Source organism: Heteronotia binoei, chromosome 5 (assembly GCF_032191835.1).
Source record: "Heteronotia binoei isolate CCM8104 ecotype False Entrance Well chromosome 5, APGP_CSIRO_Hbin_v1, whole genome shotgun sequence".
NCBI classification, from domain to species: Eukaryota; Metazoa; Chordata; class Lepidosauria; order Squamata; family Gekkonidae; genus Heteronotia; species Heteronotia binoei.
In genome coordinates, this window is record NC_083227.1 from 25,699,983 (window position 1) to 25,720,425 (window position 20,443).

General features: G+C 48.2%; 1 protein-coding gene across 1 annotated transcript; it reads right to left on the bottom strand.

Moving 5' to 3' along the window:
• Positions 1-2: 2 nt before the first annotated feature.
• LOC132571870 (zinc finger and SCAN domain-containing protein 12-like) lies at positions 3-18,618 on the bottom strand. Its single transcript, XM_060238660.1, has 4 exons — positions 17,815-18,618; positions 15,408-15,531; positions 11,331-11,642; positions 3-28 (listed from the first exon to the last, which is right to left on the bottom strand). Exons 1-4 carry the CDS (start codon positions 18,538-18,540, stop codon positions 3-5), a joined length of 1,188 nt encoding a protein of 395 aa, XP_060094643.1. The 5' UTR covers positions 18,541-18,618.
• Positions 18,619-20,443: the final 1,825 nt, after the last annotated feature.

Here is a 20,443-nt window from a genome sequence, read left to right on the forward strand (position 1 = left end):
GTTCAGGAGCAGAGCGAGGGCCTCCTCCCTGGGAAAAAAGAAGACATGTGCAAGGCACGTCAGCAAATTTATCCGCTGCTTGGGCAATGCTCCTTCTCCCCGCCCCCGCTAACGTAGCAAAAGGCTAAAACATTCACCCTTTTAATGGAGCATTCATAGAATCATAGAGTTGGAAGGGACCTCCAGGGTCATCTAGTCCAACCCCCTGTACAATGCAGGAAACTCACAAACACCTCCCCCTAAATTCACAGGATCATTGCTGTCAGAGGGCCATCTAGCCTCTGTTTAAAAACCTCCAAGGAAAGAGAGCCCACCACCTCCCGAGGAAGCCTGTTCATCTGAGGAACCACTCTAATGAATCATAGAGTTGGAAGGGACCTCCAGGGTCATCTAGTCCAACCCCCTGCACAAAGCAGGAAATTCACAAATACCTCTCCCTAAATTCACAGGATCTTCATTGCTGTCAGACGGCCATCTAGCTTCTGTTTAAAAACCTCCAAGGAAGGAGAGCCCACCGCCTCCAGAGGAAGCCTGTTCCAATGAGGAACTGCTCTAACCGTCAGGAAGTTCTTCCTAATGTTGAGCCAGAAACTCTTCTGATTTAATTTCAACACGTTGGTTCTGGTCCTACCTTCTGGGGCCACAGAAAACAATTCCACACCGTCCTCTATATGACAGCCCTGCAAGTACTTGAAGATGGTGATCACATCACCTCTCAGCTGCCTCCTCTCCAGGCTAAACATGCCCAACTCTTTCAACCTTTCTTCATAGGACTTGGTCTCCAGACCCCTCACCATCTTCATTGCCCTCCTCTGGACCTGTTCCAGCTTGTCTATATCCTTCTTAAAATGTGGTGCCCAAAACTGAACACAATACTCCAGGTGGGAGTCTTACCAGAGCAGAGTAAAGGGGCAGATCAACAAGGGGAGAGGCAGCGTTTGCCTTCCAGGACAGGAGAGCAGGAATATGAAATCCTTGCTCGGCTTGTTAGGAATTCTGAAGAAAGTAAGAACTGGCAGTATTGTGGTTGCCCAGCAATCCCCACAACAGCCACTCAGAGAGCATTCAGTTCTTAAAGGTACATGCACCTATTCAATTGTGGGAGGGGACTCTGACAAACAGACAGACAAATAGATTTTTCTATAATCCTGGGGCTTTTTCTGGTTTGTTAAAGGCTCCCACCAAAATGGGTCTATTAATATATTACATCTTTATTTCCCCACCTCCCTCCAAGTAACTCAGGGTGATAGATGCACGTTTGCCCTCCTCCATTTTATGGACAGCCAGTTTGGTGTAGTGGTTAAGTGCATGGACTCTAATCTGGGAGAGGTGGGTTTGATTCCTCACTCCTCCACATGCAGCTGCTAGAGTGACCTTGGCTCAGTCACAATTCTCTCAGAGCTGTTCTCTCAGAGCTCTCTCAGCTCCACCTACCTCACAGGGTGTCTGCGGTGAGGAGGGGAATGGAAAGGAGATTGTAAGCCACTCTGAGACTCTAAGACAGGGGTGGGGAACCTCCGTCCCGTCCTGAGGGCTATATACTTGGTGTGGCCCTCGGGGATTGCTGGGCCGAGCCGAGCCATATGGCAGCCTCTCTGGGGCCTGGCTGGCCAGCGAGGGTTGTGGGGCCCAGCTGTGCTGGGCAGCAGCCTCCCCAGGGCCAGGCAGGGATCACAGGGCCCAGATGTACTGTGCGGCAGCCTCCCTGGGGCCTGGCCGGCTGGCCAGAATTGCTGCAGGGCCTGGAAGTTACTGTCACAGTTCAGTTTGCACTTGATTATCCCAGATGGTGTGGCCTAATATGCTAATGAGTGTGTGACCTAATATGCTAATATTAGGAGACGTGGTCTAATTTTTTCTTCAAAAAAGCCCTGGACCTATGCATTTGCCTAGGGTGGTGGGCAGGGTGTGTGTGTGTGTGCGCGCCAGATTAGGCTCTCCCGACATGATTTCAAATAGAAAAACAATTATTTGCATTAATTTTGCTGGGCTGAATCATTCTCCCTCGGCGGAGTACTGTTTTTTAAGTTCATAATTTTTTATGGCCTGCAAATGATGTTATAAATATCCATATGGCCCTTGGCAGAAAAAAGGTTCCCCACCCCAGCTCTAAGTGAAGGGCAGGGTATAAATCCAATCTCTTCTTGGATACTGTTTTAATCTATGTGTTTTAACTTATATATTTAAGTGGTTTTACTGTTTTTTGTTTGTGATCATAGCACGCTATGACTTTGATGTAAGCTGCCCTGAGCCTGCCTTGGCGGGGAGGGCGGGGTATAAATCGAATTAAATAAATAAATAAATTCTTCTTCTCCTCATAATAACCTTGTGAAGTAGCCTGGGCTGAGCGACTGGTCCAAGGTCACCCATTAAGCTTTGAACATCACAAGCATCCTTCTGCATCAGACCGTGTCCCACCGAGGCTAACTATCCCACCGAGGCTAACTAGGCACCTCCAAGAATCCCACAAGTAAGGCATGAAGGACGCAGAACTCTCCGTAATATCTGGTCCTCCAGCATTTAGTATTCAGAGGTATACTGCCTCTGAACATGGAAGTTTCATTTAGCCCCTCATGAACACCAAATCAGATCACTGGATCAATATTCTCTGCTCCAACTTGACTGACAGTAGCTGTTCAAGGTCTCAGACAGAGGTCTTTCAGGTCGCCCCCCCGCACATGAGCCTTTATAAGTGGAGATGGTAGGGGTGGCATGAGGGACCTTTTGTGGGCTAAACAGAAGCTCTACCTCTAACCAGTGTCCCCTCTAAGCTGAGTTAGCGTGAGCCAGCTCACGGATTTTTAGCCTCCCGTTCACACATTTTTGTCTTCGCTCAGGAAGGATGGCCCCAGAGCACACTAATTTATGCAGTAGCTCACAACTTTTATGTCAGTACCTCACAAAATAGAATTTTTGCTCACAAGACTCTGCAGCTTAGAGGGAACATTGCCTCTAACCCACAGTACCCTCCATGAATGAACCTGCCTTTTCCTGAGTAAGATGTGTCATCTCATGTTGGTGGACATGAGATGCCGGGGATTGAACCTGAGACCTTCTGCATGGCAAACAGATGCTCTACCACTGATCCACAGGAGGAGCTGTAAATGAACCTACCCTTCACTGAATCAGACATCTGGTCTAGGGATGCCAACCTCTAGGTGGGGCCTAGGGATCCCTCAGAATTACAGATCAGACATCAGCTCCCCTGGAGGAAATGGATGCTTTGGAAGGTGGGCTCTAGGGCATTGTTCTCTACTGAGGTCCTTGTCCTCCCCAGGCTCCATCCGGAATCTCCAGGAGTTTCCCAACTTGCATCTTGCAAACCTACCCCCCCCCCGGCCCCATCCACTGCCAGTGGCCAGGAGGGACCTGGCAACCATAGATTTAGCTCAGGTGTGGCCAAACTGTGGCTCAGGAGCCACATGTGGCTCTTTCACACAAATTCTTAGAATCATAGAGTTGGAAGGGACCTCCAGGGTCATCTAGTCCAACCCCCTGCACAGTGCAGCAAGCTCACAAATACCTCCGCCTAAATTCACAGGATCTTCATCGCTGTCAGATGGCCATCTAGCCTCTGTTTAAAAACCTCCAAGGAAGGAGAGCCCACCATCTCCCGAGGACGCCTGTTCCACTAAGGAATCGCTCTAACGGTCAGGAAGTTCTTCCTAATGTTGAGCTGGAAACTCTTTTGATTTAATTTCAACCCAATGGTTCTGGTCTTACCTTCTGGGGCCATAAAAAACAATTCCACACCATCCTCTAGATGACAGCCCTTCAAGTACTTGAAGATGGTGATCATATCACCTCTCAGCCACCTCCTCTCCAGGCTAAACATGCCCAGCTTCTTCAACCTTTCCTCATAGGACTTGGACTCCAGACCCCTCACCATCTTCGTTGCCCTCCTCTGGACCCGTTCCAGCTTGTCTATATCCTTCTTAAAATGTGGTGCCCAAAACTGAACACAATACTCCAGGTGGGAGTCTTACCAGAGCAGAGTAAAGCGATTTTTACTTGTGTAAAAAAAATTGTGTGGCTCCTGAAGCCCCCACCACCCCATCAGCCAATTGGGAGAAGGTATTTCTCTTTATAATCATTTATCCAAACCAAGCCCAACTGGTGGCTTGGAGAATGCATTTCAAGTTAAAGTTGCTTGCTTTCCACCCCTACCTCCCACCATCTATTTGCTTTGCTTTCCTTCCTTCCTTCCTGGAGGCTCTCAAAACATCTGACATTCATGTCTTGCGGCTCTCAAAGATCTTATGTTTCTTCAATGTGGCTCTTAATGCTAAGTAAGTTTGGGCACCCCTGGTCTAGCTGATCCTTTGAATTAGTGATGCTGGGAATTGCATCTGGGACTTTCTGCATGCCAAGTGGATTCTCTCCCACTGAGCCATGGGCCCCCCTTCCTCATGTCTAAATGGCTGCTGATTCTGACTAGTTCTAATCATATTTAAAAGCCCTCTAAAGCAGCCAGCGGCTGGGGCAACAGCCTGTAGCAGAAAATCCCATTTTAAAACCGCAAGCACTCTCTTTTGTATGTCCCGTATGTGCCACGGGTCAAAGAGTTCCAGTGGAATGAACTGGGATGAACCGTTCCCCGAGCAACCTTCTTTTGCTGCAAGCAGGACAAACTGGATCAGCTGCATTTTTCTTCCGCCCGGCTGAGCCAGCCCGAGTCATGTAGGTTCAGCTTTTGGTGGGCAGAGATTTAAGCCCGCTGTTTAGGCCTCCACTGAAACGGATCCTTAACTTTGCCTGGAGGGTGCTACCAGTGTGACTTAAAGAGAGAGAAGATTCCCACCCCCAACCAGAGCTGGATTAACAACTGGGCAAAGTAGGCACTGGCCTATGGCCCCCCACGCCTTTAGGGGTCCTGGACAAGCATCCCCCACCCCCGCTGTTTTCCTCCTGCTTGCAGCCCGCCCAGCCTGCACACACAGCTAGCAATTGAGCCGCTTTTTGCCCAACTTGCCTGGTGTGGCTGCTGACCCTGTCTCCAAATTTGCCTCTCTCTACTTCTCCCCCACAGCTTTGTTAAAGGGGCTTTTGAGAAGGTGCTTGCAGGCTGCAGCGGGGACTGTGGGTGGCGGGGCAGGCACTCCAACTCTGAGATAATTTGCGAGGGGCCCCAAGTTTTTGACTGCCTAGGGGCCTGTACAGGGTTTAATTTGCCACTGCCCCCAACTCCCTCCCCCCCAAAACTCCTCTGCCAGTTCTTTAGATCCCCTTCACCAGCAAGGGTAGCCAACGGACTAAGGGGGTGGGGGGGAAGAACTCCTCCATCAAGTCTGGCCCACTCAGAGGTCTGAACGGTAAAAATCAGAGTGCATTGAAAAACCTTTGCAGCGGCTCCTCAGTGTAGTGAGCTGCTTGTAAAGGCACACAGGTACAGGGGCCAGTCTTTAAGGGTGTGCTCACACCAAATACTCCCTCTAAGCTGTGGAGTCTTCTGAGCAAAAATTCTTCTTTGTGAGCTACTGGCTTTAAAGTTATGAGCTACTGCATACATAAGCTTGCTCTGGGGCCATTTTTCCTGAGCAAAGACAGAGATGGGTGAGCCGGAAGCTAAAAAGCTATGAGCTAGCTCACACTAAGTCAGCGTAGAGGGAATACTGGTTCACACTACTATCAGTTCTCACACAGTAAAAATCCAGTGGCAAAATGCATTATTTAGCGAAGCGTAGCCTGAGCGCACCCAAGGGTAGGTAGCAACCTTGAATGAGAAGATCGTGAATCCTCTTTCTCCTTTTTCATTTTTCTGCCACCCCCATCCCTCCCCCTCCTCTCTCTGCAATATTTTCTTTCTTCGGTTAAGCCTTCACCCCACTCCCCCCCCCCCCCGGCAGTAACTCACCCAAGTCCCCCACAATCGTCCTCCTTCCCCGGGTTTCCCAGCCTGCTGGGGAGGAGAGGCAACCGGAAGTGAACCTGTCAAATTTCACATCCTGGCTCAGATCTTCTCCCTCCCCCACTGACACGGACGACGCTTCCGCAGAGCCGCTCTACCGGTTTCCAGAAATGACCTCCGGGGACACTCTCTGGGTTTAACCATTGAGGGGGCGGCAAGGCATCCGTTGCATTGAAATCAGCGCTTCCTTTAATCTTTGCAGTTCGGAAGGATCATTATATTAATAGGAGCATTTATGGCAGGGGTGTCGAACTCATTTGCTATGCGGGCCGGATCTGACATAAATGAAACCTTGAGGGGCCGAGCTATGTCAGGCCGGGCCATGTGTGAACCTATTTAAGATTAGGTAGCAGAGACAAACACAAATATAAAAAGAGCACAAACAAACACAAATATATTTTAAAAAACTTAAAAACATGCTTAAAACGTTAGTACTCATTGGTCTTAAAGGTACTTTTATTGTATTTCTCCCATGGAATCCAGGGAACTGGGCAAAGGAAGCTCTGGCTCTTTCCTTCCTTCCCCAGGGACTTGGAGGGGGAGCCTCAGTCAATAGAAGGAAGAGAGGTTTGGCTCAGTAGCTCTGCTATGTGATTCAGAGAGCCTGGCAAAGCATGCTATTCCTCCCCAAGGGAGGAGCCTCAGCCAATGGAGAAAATAGAGGCTTCACTCTGTGGCTCCCATGCGATTGAGCAAGCCTGGCAAAACAAGCTGTGATGCAGAAGGACTGTGATGCAAGAGAGAGGGAAAAGGAAGTAGATGACAGCCAGTTGCTCAGGGGCCTGATAGGAGCCCTCCAGGGGCCTGATTTGGCCCCCAAACTGCATGTTTGACACCCCTGATTTACGGTCCGCAGGAGAGCTCATAATAGCATGCATGCTCCTCCCCCCGTAATCAATGTTCCCTTTAAGCTGCAGAGTGTTGTGAGCAAAAATTCTGCTTTGTGAGCTACTGGCATTAAAGTTGTGAGCTACTGCGTAAATTAGTGTGCTCTGGGGTCATCCTTCCTGAGCTAAGACAAAACTGCGAGCTGAAGGCTAAAAATCTGTAAGCTAGCTCACACTAATTCAGCTTAGAGGGAACACTGCCCATAATACTAAAGTGAGCAACAAATATTTAGGTTAGACAAACGTGAAAAAGTCACTTAAAACAGCATGGCACTCATTGCTACAAGATGTAAGAGGTTTACAAGATTATGCATGGGATGGAGAAGGTAGAGAAAGAAGTACTTTTCTTCCTTTCTCACAATACAAGAACTCGTGGGCATTCAATGAAATTGCTGAGCAGTCGGGTTAGAACGGATAAAAGGAGGTACTTCTTCACCCAAAGGGTGATTAACATGTGGAATTCACTGCCACAGGAGGTGGTGGCGGCGGCAAGCATAGCCAGCTTCAAGAGGGGGTTAGATAAAAATATGGAGCAGAGGTGTGTGTGTGTGTGTGTGTGTGTATATATAAAAATTTTTGGCCACTGTGTGATACAGAGTGTTGGACTGGATGGGCCATTGGCCTGATCCAACATGGCTTCTCTTATTTTCTTATGTGGGGTTGCCATCTCCAGGTTGGGAAAGTCCTGGAGATTGGGGAGGTGGAGCCTGGGGTTTGAGAGAGGAGAGCTCAGTGGGGTATTCTCTAATCTTTACTTGTATAACCAATGCTCCCTCTAAGCTGTGGAGTCTTGTGAGCAAAAATTCTACTTTGTGAGCGACTAGCATGAAAGTTGTGACCAACTGCATAAATTAATTTGCTCGGGAGCGTTTTCCTGAGTTAAGGCAAAAATGTGAGAGAGACTAAAAAACGGTGAGCTACACCTCACACTAAATCAGCTTAGAGCAGGGGTGGGAAACCTCTAGCCAGAGGGCCATAAATGGCCCTCGAGATCACTTGGTCTGGCCTTCGGGTAGGGTTGCCAAGTCCAATTCAAGAAATATCTGGGGACTTTGGGGGTGGAGCCAGGAGACATTGGGGTGGAGCCAAGATCAAGGCTGTGACAAGCATAATTGAACTCCAAAGGGAGTTCTGGCCATCACATTTAAAGGGACAGCACGCCTTTTCAATTCCTTCCTTCCATAGGAAATAATGAAGGATAGGGGCACCTTCTTTTGGGGCTCATAGAATTGGACCCCCTGGTCCAATCTTTTTGAAACTTGGGAGGTATTTTGAGGAGAAGCACTAGATGCTATACTGAAAATTTGGCACCTCTACCCCCCAAAAAAACAGCCCCCACAGAGCCCCAGATACCCACGGATCAATTCTCCATGATTTTCTATGGGAATAAATCTCCATAGGGAATAATAGACTTCCCAGCAGACATTTCCCTCCCCTCCCCCCGCTTTCTGACGACCCTGTAGCGGGGGGGAGGGTCTCCAAATCGGGGGATCCCCTGCCCCCACCTGGGGATTGGCAACCCTACCCTTGGGGATTGCTGGGCTGAGCCGAGCCACGTGGTGGCCTCTACAAAAAAAACCATTTGCCTAGAACTGCGGGCCGGGTGTGTGCGTGTGCGCCATATTAGGCTGTTCCCACATGACTTCAAATAGAAAAATAATTATTTGTATTAATTTTGCTGGCCTGAATCGTTCTCCCTCAGCGGAGCACTGTTTTTTTAAGTTGATAATTTTGTATGGCCCACGAAGGATGTTATAAATATCCAAATGGCCCTTGGCAGAAAAAAGGTTCCCCACCCCTGGCTTAGAGAGAACACTGCCTGTATCAGCTGACATTTACTTAATTCTTGATGACTGTTTTCACAACCAGCATCATAAAGAGAAACCCTCACCCCATAAAGGAAAGCCTAAAAATCTCAGCCTTGTGGGGTTGCCTGCAGGAAAATTGGTGGCAAGGCCTGAGAACTTAATGTGAGGGAAGGGCTATCTTGAGGCCTATACACAGAGTTGCCAACCTTCAGCAGAGGCTTGACCTCCTGACTACACAAATCAGTCCCCCAGGTGGAAATGGCGGCTTTACAGGGTGACACTACAGCATAATGCCCCATTGAAGTCCTTTCCCCTCCCTGGAGTCCACCTGTTTCAGGTTTCACCCCTACATCTCTAGGAATTTCCCTATCTGGAATTGGCAGCCCCAGTCATGCTCCGATGTCATCCCACTTCTCTAGGATCATGACACTTTTTAAAAAATGCCAATATGTGGTTCTAGATAACATAATCCAAAAGAATCACAAAAAGGAATTACAAAAAGAATAAATTGGCCCATTGCTTAATATACAAATCAGAAGGGAGAATCTTGTAATGGTTATAGAAGTATCTCCTACCAGTGGGTGCTGCTGTTGGAGGCATTCAGACTGATTCCTTGTTGTTAGTGTTGTGTTCTAAGGGAGAACTGACAGTTTAACAGTCTTTAAGACCTGCGCTGGAGTTCAAGTGACCAGTCTCCAGTTTGAACAGAATTACAACAGCTGGAAGTCATGGCAGCTTTGCAGGGTGGATATTTTTCAGACAAGCTGGAACGGGTCCAGAGGAGGGCAATGAAGATGATGGGTCTGGAGATCAAGTCCTATGAAGAAAAACTGAAGGAGCTGGGCATGTTTAGCCTGGAGAGGAGGCAGCTGAGATCACCATATGATCACGATCTTTAAATACTTAAAGGGCTGTCATATAGAGGATGGTGCGGAATTGTTTTCTGTGGCCCCAGAAGGTGGGACCAGACCCAATGGTTTGAAATTAAATCAGGAGAGTTTCTGGCTCAACATTAGGAAGAACTTCCTGACCGTTAGAGTGGTTCCTCAGTGAAACAGGCTTCCTCAGGAGGTGGTGGGCTCTTCTTCCTTGGAGGTTTTTAAACAGAAGCTAGATGGCCATTTGACAGCAATGAGGATCCTGTGAATTTAGGGGGAGGTATTTGTGAATTTCCTGCATTGTGCAGGGGGTTGGACTAGATGACCCTGGAGGTCCCTTCCAGCTCTATGATTCTATATTGTGGTACCACACCCTTACTGAGCTTACTCCCCTCTCTTGGCTCCACCCTCCCCATACTGTGCTCCCAGATATACCTTAGGTGACCTATTGATGCAACTATTGGTTCACTGATGAATATCGGAACAGGATATATCTAGAATTCCTGTGTGACCCTTAAACTTGTGAACTCTAAATCTGAACCATTCAGTTTAAATTTTATTTTCTGATTGAACTTGAGCTTTTGGGATGAATGATTATTGGAAGTGTGGAAACAAATATTGAATATTGTACCTGTCAACCTAACTGATTATTGTATTGTAAATGGAATTTCTTATTGTTTTTTGTATTATGATTTAACTCTGGTTATTGAAAAGAAATAAATAAGAATTAGAGAATAGGAAATAGAAACACACTTACAGAGTTTAAAACAGGATATATTGGGAAACGCTATTACAGCCAAAAAAATATTTTCGTATATTTGACCCACCTGGAGGCTAGCAACCCTATGGTGAGACTGCTGATGTCTTGCTAGGCCCTAGTGCTTCCCCCCACTCCTTCCTGCACTGAAAATACAAGTGAGATTACAGGGAATCAGCAACTATGACAATGAAGATGGCAGCTTATGGGAAGGCCAAGTTGTGGACAAAGTGCAGAGTAAGTCTCACCATCCTGGCAAAGTGTCCCATCCGGCTAATCTAGTTCTCAAAAGAGTGATAAAGAATGCCAAAGTTAGGACCATAACAAAGAAACAACAGTAAAAAAAGCAAATGTCCAGTAGGATCTTAAAGACTTACAAAATTTGGGGCAGGCAATGAGCTTTCATGTGTCACTGCTCACTTCAGATATCTGAAGAAGTCAGCAGTGCCTCCTTGTAAGTCTTTTTGGTTCCACTGGAATCTTGCTTTTTTCTACTGCCACAGATGGACTAACACAGCTAAAAAAACAGTAGAGTTTATCCTGGTGTGGCAGATGGACAGTTTGAGGAGTGGAAGGTAAATCTTTGTCCAGCTGGGCATGTAGGGTTTCTAAAATGCTATGTTCATTCTTAACAGATGAAGGGAAAAGCAGACAACAGTCTTTTTACGTTTGTCATTTTCTGTCCCCGTTCACTGCAAAACCTCCTAAAATGTAACACACTTGCGTCTGAAACCACAAGATACTGTACTTTGTGATGGCCCACAAGTCTTCAGCTCATAGGTGCGCTTTCCCCCTGTTCTGTGTTTGGATCCAATCTCTCACTTGCGTGCACGAGGCCGTGCCTGTTCAGGCTCGCTCTCTCAGTGAAGCTTTTCCCACACTCTGAGCACTCGTATGGTTTCTCCCCTGTGTGGATTTTCTGGTGCCGAATAAGGTTTGAATTGCTGCTGAAACTTTTCTCGCAGATAAGGCATTGGTGTGGCTTCTCCCCAGTGTGGGTCCTTTGATGTCGGGCGAACTTTGACCAATAGAGAAAGCATTTCCCACAGAGTGGACATTTGTACAGGTTTCCACCTGGATTTCTCCTCCTACGTTCACTGTAACCTGTGCCCCAGCTAAAAGCTTTCCCACAAACACTGTATGTCTTTTGACCCTTCCCAGTGAGGATTCTTTGCTGGACTTTTCTGACATCTTTGGGACCACCACAAGCATGCAGAGTTTCATCCTCTCTTGCCCCTTGGTGAACGTCTTGATGCCGCTCTGGATCTTGTTGATTCTCAGTGTCTTCTTCCTCGTCATACTGAAAAACAGTCTCTTCTTCTGTCCACAGTGATGCCGCATATACCTGCTCCGAGTCTTCTGCTGAGTTGGTCTCCGTCTCTTCTAAGCTCATCCACCTTCTGCCTGCGGGAGAAATAAGAAAAACCCTAAACAGTGGCACAACAGTGAAATGTAATTTTGGGACTGGGAAATGAAGCCAAGGGAAAAAAGAAACCCTGCTGAGAAATACCTTCTTCCGACATGATTGTTTGTCCATGTTAATACTATTTTGCATACCAATTTTAGACTTGGGGGAGTGTTTTTATAATCCATTCATTTAATAATATCCAATGCATGAAACTATGTAATACATAACATAGTATACAATATCCATGAGGTAAACTCTGACAATCTAAGTAATTAGCATAACTCATTTGCATATGCTACACACCCTTGGCATCACCAGAAGGTGTACTAAATTATATCAGCTCAGTATCCACCTCAAAATGCTTCTTGAATTAGAATTGTCACCATAAAATCTTACTCCCATCATACTTTTAAAATTACTTTCTCCTATGTTACCACAGTGGCAGGATGAAGATTTCCAACTATCTGCTTTATACGTTTTGGCCATTTCCCCTTTTTTTGTGGGTGGAAATATTAAAAAGCCTGTCAAATCTTAGAGTTCAGCAAAATTCACACAGGGGGGGTTGAAAAATGGAGCCCAGAAAAAGTATTGGGGGGGGGGGGGAGTAAGAAAGCACACAATAATATTTAGAGGTTCTGGAACTCTGCTCCTGTGAGCTCCTGCTAGGGTTGCCAAGTCCAACCCCAGAAATATCTGGAGACTTTGGGGGTGGAGCCAGCAGCCACGGCGAGCAGAGAAGAGGCGGCAGCGGCGCGGCAGCCTCGCCCGCTCCGCCTCTGGGGTGGAATCAGAGGGGGGGTGGAGGCGGGCTGGGGGAGTGGTGAGCTGCAAGTTCGGGTCCTAGAAGGGCCCGGATTCGCTGCTCGCCATGCTCCTGGCCTGCCTCGCCCTCCCCTGCGCTGCTGCCACCTCTTGGCTGCTCCTCCGAGATGGGCTCAGCCTGGGCCCATCTCGGAGGAACAGCTGCGGTGGGCGGGGAGGGGGGGTGGCAGCGGCACGGCGGCCTCACCCGCTCCGGGATGGGGCGGCTCGCCATGCTCCCTGGCGCCGTTTCCCTCCCCTCCCCCCGCTTCCATTTTTTTGGGGAGCGGGGGAAGAGGGTGGAAATCCTGGGGCCCCCCGCCAGGGCGGGAGGGTTGGGAAGCCTAGCTCCTGCCCAAAATGAGGCCTGCTTATATCCAGGCCTCAGATTCAGCAGGAGCTCACAGGAGTGCAACTCCTGAACCTTTCTGACGGTTCCCCCTCTTCGTCCCCTCCTACCTTGTCCATTAGGAGGCCCGTCTGAAATCCACCAGGGACAGGGCCTTTTTCTGTAACGGCTGCTTGCTGGTGGAACCAGCTGCCGGAAGAGGTGAGGGCCCTGAGGGACCTTGGCCAGTTCCGCAGGGCCTGTAAGACAGCCCTCTTCCAGCTGGCCTATAATTAACTGGCATTAGAAATTCTATAGAAGGTTCAGTGTAGTATTTTGATAGATCGCTGTTTAAATGTTTTATTATTTTACTGTTTTAACTGTTGTCATTGATGTATTTTAAATTTAAAATTCTATGTTAGATTTTATATGTTGTGAGCCGCCCTGAGCCACTTCGGTGGGAAGGGCGGGATATAAATTGAAATAAACTTAAAACTTAAATTAGGATTGCCAAGTTCAATTCAAGAAATATCTGGGAACTTTGGGGGTGGAGCCAGGAGACTTTGGGGTGGAGCCAGGAGACTTTGGGGTGGAGCCAGGAGACATTGGGGCAGAGCCAGGAGCAAGGGTGTGACAAGCATAATTGAACTCCAAGGGAGTTCTGGCCATCACATTTAAAGGGACAGCACACCTTTTTAAATGCTTCCTTCATAGGAAATAATGAAGGATAGGTGCGCCTTCTTTTGAGGCTCATAAAATTGGACCCCCTCGTCCAATCGTTTTGAAACTCGGGAGGTATTTTGGGGAGAGGCACTAGATGCAATACAGAAAATTTTGTGCCTCTACCTCAAAAAACAGCCCCCCCAGAGCCCCCAATACCTCCAGATCAATTCCCCATTATACCCTATGAGAATTGATCTCCACATAGGGAATAATGAAGTGCCCAGCAGACATTTCCCTCCCCCCCCTTCCCCCCTCCCCCATTTCTGGTGACTCTGAAGCAAGGGATTGGCATCTCTACTCACGAGTTGCTGCCAGCTTCTTTAAAGTAACACAGTCACACCATCCCAAGAGGAAGCCTTTCCAATTGGAGACTGAAGCCTCAGGAGGTGGAAAGTCACATGATGGCTATGGGGGCAGGCTCTCTCCCCCACCAGCCAGCTGACTGGGGGCGGGAAGGAGGCTGGGAAAGTGGAAGAACCCCTGCTGGGACCTGGGGATTGGCAAGCCTATTGTCCATTGAATAGCAGCTGCAGCTGCATAACAATCTCTAGATTAGGAGAGGAGACAGCCAGCCAGCCACCATGGGCTTTGCCATGCCCCCAGCAGCCCTCATTAACTCCTGAAGAAGCCCGCGCCACTCTTTCTCCACTTCTTATGCGATTTTGGGCAACAGGTGGCTTGCTGGCCTTTTGGCTGGGGAGGAGGGGCGGCCCAGGAGAGCCCCAGGTGAGCAAGGCCTGTTTGGGCTGGCTGGATCTCTAGCCAGCCCAAGCACGCTTCACTTGCCTGGAGCTCTCCTTTCTTGCATCAGTTGCTTTTGGCCGGGGGGGTGGGGTGGGGGGGTTTAACATATATCTGATGTGGAAAACTGATAATAAAATAGGATGAATAAATAGGACATTTGTAGGATCATCTAACACATAACTGTGTTAGATCCTCAGCTGATCTGCTTGATGTGATGATGTCACAATGCTACAGGGCACAGTGGAAATATTTCTAACAAATAAAAAGGATGAGGCAGGTTGAGAGTAAAAGGCAGGTCCATTTAGGGAGGAAGCCACAGCTTAGCTCAGCAAGCAGAGGTTCTCAGGTTGAAAGGATCAGGCAGCAGGTGATATGAAAAGCCACTGACTGAGACCCTGGAAAGCCACTGTCAGTTGTGCACAAGACTTACCTTGACAGGGCCTTTTTTGCAGAAAAAGCCCAGCAGGACCTCATTTGCATATTAGGCCACACCTCCTGACATCACCACTGTTTCACACAGGGAAGAAGAAGAAGACTGCAAATTTATACCCGCCCGTCTCTGAATCAGAGTCAGAACAGCTCACAAGCTCCTTTATCTTCCCCCACAACAGACACCCTGTGACGTAGGTGGAGCTGAGAGAGTTCTCCCAGAAGCTGCCCTTTCAAGGACAACTCCTGTGAGAGCTATGGCTGACCCAAGGCCATTCCAGCAGCTGCAAGTGGACGGGTGGGAAATCAAACCTGGTTCTCCCAGATTAGAATCAGCACATTTAACCACTACGCCAAACACCTAGAAAACTCATTTGCATAACAGGCCACACCCATTGAAACCAAGCCAGATGGAACTGCATTCCTGTGTGTTTCTGCTCAAGAAAAGCTCTGGACCTTGGTAGACTGAGGGTTTGATTCAGTGTAAGGCATCTTAATATGTCCATATGTACCTGCCACCTTGTAAGGCAGCTTAATATATTCATATGTACCTGCCACCTAGCAAACAGAGAGAAATGGTTCTGCAATTCCTTTTCCCCCAAGCCTGGAAGCTGGAGCCCAGAAGCTCCTGGATATTCAGTAAATAACGAGGGCAGATTAGGAACTGGGATTCCTGAATGCAAAGAACCAAAAAAATGGGGACAAGCTCAGAACGTTCCAAAAAGAGACAACTTACCCAACGTGCCCTCTTCATCCTCTTCGTGCTTTGTTTTGGGGCAAAGCTGCCCCTGCTCTGTTTCAGGAACAGCCTGGCCAGCTTTGGTGACACTCAGAGCAGTCTGCTTACACAGGGTCAGGATCTGCAAGGGCAACAAGGACTGTTTCAGGATGGGAAACTGCGTGCTATAGGCAACGTTCCGATTCCATCTTCCATCCCAACGGGAATACCAACGGCAGCAAGCAGGATCAGAATTTAGGTTAATGAAGGAACTCATGGACACAGCATTTTTATACACAATTTTACATGATAAAGTGCCATACAAATAGTAAAAAGGTAAAAAAAGTCCTCCAAAACATTAAAACATGCCCCCCGATCATACTCCCACCCCAAGCTCCCATTGCCCAATGCAGCTCCGAGAAGCAGGAATGGGTGAGAATTTTATAACCTTACTGGCATTGTGAATGTGATGATGTCACTTCTAGGGAAAACCTGGAAGCAAGGGCAGTAGCACTATGAATTGCAGGAAGTAGAGTTGCCAAGTCCAATTCAAGAACTATCTGGTGGCTTTGGGGGTGGAGCCAGGAGACATTGGAGGGGAGCCAGGAGCAAGAGTGTGAGAAGCATAATAGAATTCCAAAGGGAGTTCTGGCCATCACATTTAAAGGGACCGCACAGCTTTTAACTGCCTGGAAATAATAAAGGATAGGGGCATCTTCTTTTGGGGCTCATAGAATTGGACTCCCCAGTCCACTCTTGTTGAAACTTGGAGGGTATTTTGGGGAGAGGCACTGGATGCTATGCTGAAAATTTGGTACCTTTATCTTGAAAAACAGCGCCCCCCAAGCCCCAGATACCCATGGATCAATTCTCCATTATACCCTATGGGAATCAATCTCCATAGGGAATAATGGAGTTCCCAGCAGCCATTTCCCTTCTCCCCCCCCCCCCACTTTCTGATGACCCTGAAATGGGGGGAGGGCCTCCAAACCAAGGGATCCCCTGCCCCCTCCTGGGGATTGGGCAAGCTGGAAACTGCAGTGTACTGATTAGCATAGAAATAAACCACTGCGTTTTTATGTTGCAAATAAATGCTTAAGGAATTTCTTTCATAATGATGCAATGATATTATCATCACAAACCAAAATTCATTAAATGTCCATAGAAAAATCAAAAAATTATTTCACACTACTCTTGTAAGGTAGTACTTTACAGTCCAGTTATATAATTCCTCCTATGGGGAGCAGAACGAAGTCCGACAGGTGCGGCGGCTACACGGGTCCTAGGTTCAGTTCTGTGTTTTGTTCACCTTCCACTGGCCACTTTCTTTTAGCTTTTGGAATTGCTAAAGGCAATTGCTCACACATTACAATACAATGTTACTTTGCAGCTTGCTACCCATAGGAGGAATCATATACAAGCATGGTACTGTCTACGTCAGGGGTCCTCAACCTTTTTAAATAGGGGGCCAGTTCACTGTCCCTCAGACTGTTGGAGGGCCGGACTGCCGTTACGGTACAAGGCCGCGGGCTGTCAGTTCTCCGTCTTCTGCATCTCTCTCCCTTCCCCACACCACACACCCTGGCCTGGGAACTCACCTCACCTCGGTATCACCTCACACTCTGTCTCTGCCGCCTCAGCCCAGTGCCGCAAGTGTGCGTTGCTAACGCAAGTTTAGGTCGAACGTCACTTCCGGTCTGATTTTGCCATAACCCGGCGGGCCGCATAAACGTCCTCAGCGGGCCGCATAAACGTCCTCAGCGGGCCGCATCTGGCCCGCGGGCCGTAGGTTGAGGATCCCTGGTCTACGTCTTTCAAGCAAAGGAGAACTGGGACAGTGGACTGTAAAGTACTACCTTACAAGAGTGGTGTGAAATAACATTCTGATTTTGAAAGTACTACCTTACAAGAGTGGTGTGAAATAACTTTTTGATTTGTCTATGGACATTTAATGAATTTTGGTTTGTGATGATAATATCATTGCATCATTATGAAAGAAATTGCTTAAGCATTTATTTGCAACATAAAAATGCAGTGGTTTATTTCTAGTGTTTGCCCACCTGGGGACTGGCAGCTCTAGCAGGAAGTCTATGGTTTTACCATACATTTTCTGGCAATTCTTAGAGCTACTGCCATTAATTCCAGGGCATTTCCCCAGAAGCGATGTCATCACACCAGCTATGATGCCCCTCTCATGTCCTGGCCCCCAACCCAAGTCATGAGCAAGAGCTTGTATAGCCAGAATTTCATTTAAGGCCTGGGAATTAAAGTAGCAGCTGTTTTGCAGAATGTTGCTGCAGGTAATGGATCCTGCATAACACTGCCTGGAGCTCCGTGTTCTTACACTGAAAGAAGCGAAGATCTCCATCCAGTCCCCACTTCCAACACTAGACCAACCACACCAAGTACAGTGAAAGGATCTTACCTTTTCCTCTCGTGTCTGGGCCTCTTGCTGCCTCAACAGGAACTCCTCAGCCAACACCACCACTTGGGAGCAGGTCTCCGGCCCACATTCTTGGACCCAGCTTTGGATCTCTGGGGGGAGGACCGCCAGCAGCTGCTCCAAGATCAGCAGCTCCAAGATCTGTTCCTTGGAGTGTCGCTCAATTCTCAGCCACCGGCGACAAAGTTCTTGCAGTTGGCCGTAAGCCCCTCTTGGCCCCTCAGCCTCCTCATAGCAGAAGCGCCTAAAGCACCGGCGAATCTTCTCCCTCCTCATGGCGTCCCCTCGCAAGATGGCTCCCTTCACTTTCCCATAATCCTCTCTGTCTCTAGCCTCCAGTCTTTTAAAGGCCTGCTCAGCTTCACCACTGAGGGCTGGCAGGAGTCGGGCCACCCACTTGTCTTTGGGCCACTGGCAGGCTTTAGCCACTTGCTCAAAGGAAGCCAAAAATGCTTGCGCGTCATCCCATGGGGTGGGCTCCTTGGGTAATGGTGAGCCCCTCCACCCTGACTGAGGGGCCTCCACTGTCTTTAGGAATTCCTGCAGCTGCGTTTCCCAGTGTTGAAGCTGCCCTTCACATGGCTCTTGTTTCACCTCTCGCACTGGTAACCTTTGCAGGATACTTCCATCTGGAAGAATATGAGGGGCTTGTCCTGTTCTTTGCAGTTTCTCCACTGGTGTGAAGCCTGTTGAGCACCGCTCTTCCATTTTAAGCCCTCTGTAATACCACAGTAATTATCTCTGAGTGAGAATACCTCTAGAACAAAAACATTAATATGTTTTTGGTGTTCAGGACTGGCACAACAGGGGTCTCCATAAGAAAACAAGAGGTCAGAGCGTAAGAGCATACAGACACAAATATTCAGTGGGTAAATGTATACGTGTGAGTAGGGACCATAAGGTTGTTTCTGAACTATGGCAGGAAATTTTTTCAAGTTGGCGTCGTGTGCTATGACATCACTTCTGAGAAAAACCAGGAAGTGGTGTCAGATTAGGCTTCCCAATCCCCAGGTCCCAGCGGGGGATCCCCCATTTTCACAGGCTTCTCCCCGCCCCCAGCCAGCTGGCCGGCAGGGGAAGCCCCCCCCCCAATCACCATGTAGTTTTAGAGCTCCTGCAGGTCCGTTTTTAAAATATGTGCCTTTAAGGCTGAGCAGGAAGCAGAAATCAGGAAGGGCTTCAGAGAACGGCCCCTCCCTTTGTTTTGCTTTCGTTTTCAGATCAAGTAAAGTTCTGCAGGAACAAGACCCAGTAAGTATTTGTGTGTGAGAGAGAGGGAGGGGGCAGGGGATTCCCTGGTTTGGAGGCCCTCCCCCCGCTTTAGAAAGCAGGGGGGAAGGGAAATGTCTACTGGGTACTCTATTATTTCCTATGGAGAACGATTCCCATAGGGAATAATGGGGAATTGATCCACGGGTATTGGGGACTCTGGGGGGGGCTATGTTTTGAGGTAGAGGCACCAAATTTTTAGTATAGCATCTAGTGCCTCTCCCCAAAATACCCCCCAAGTTTCAAAACGATTGGACCAGGGGGTTCAATTCTATGAGCCCCAAAAGATGGTGCCCCTATCCTTCATTATTTCCTATTGAAGAAAGGCATTTAAAAAGGTGTGCTATCCCTTTAAATGTGATGGCCAGAACTCCCTTGGAGTTCAATTATGCTTGTCACACCCTTGCTCCTGGCTCCACCCCTAAAGTCTCCTGGCTCCGCCCCCCGAAGTCCCCAGATATTTCTTGAATTGGACTTGGCAACCCTATGTCAGATAGATCTAGGCATCACTGCAAACTCAACGATTTACCATGGAGTTTCCACCAGTCCTAGAGCTACCACCAGTCCTAGAGTTTTCCACCAGTTTCCACCAGTCCTAGATCTACCACACGTAACATCTGGTTTTTCTTTGAAATAATAATGCTATGGAGCATGTGATGCTGCAGGCTCCCCATGTCTTTGCCACCAAGGTTCCTAAAAGTTTTATTTTATTTATTTATTTATTTAGGATTTATATCCCGCCCTTCCCACAAGTGGCTCAGGTGACCTTAGTTGGGAGGGGGAATTTTCTCAAGTGATGCAAATGTTTTGTAAAATTTATCATGATTACATCCCAACACCTCTCACTACCAGGGCTGGCCCTAGACCATCTGGCACCCTAGGCAAGGCTAACTTCTGGCGCCCCCCCCCCCCACACTGATAACATCACCAAGTCACATGGAGGGTGCCCAATTTGGCACTCCCAGAAGGCTGGCGCCTTAGGCAATCACCTAGTTTGCTTAGTGGCAGGGGCAGCCCTGATCACTACACATGTTTAAACCTCAGCATTTTCATGTGTTTAACATGCGGTAAAAAAAAGGTAAAGGTAGTCCCCTGTGCAAGCACCGGTCATTTCCGACTCTGGATGTGATGTCACATCATGACGTTTTCACAGCAGACTTTTTTTTTTTAATGTGGTGGTTTGCCACTGCCTTCCCCAGTCATCTACACTCCCCCCCCCCCCCCCCCAGCAAGCTGGGTACTCATTTTACCGACCTCGGAAGGATGGAAGGCTGAGTCAATCTTGAGCAGGCTAACTGAACCCAGTTTCCGCTGGGATCAAACTCAGGACATGAGCAGACAG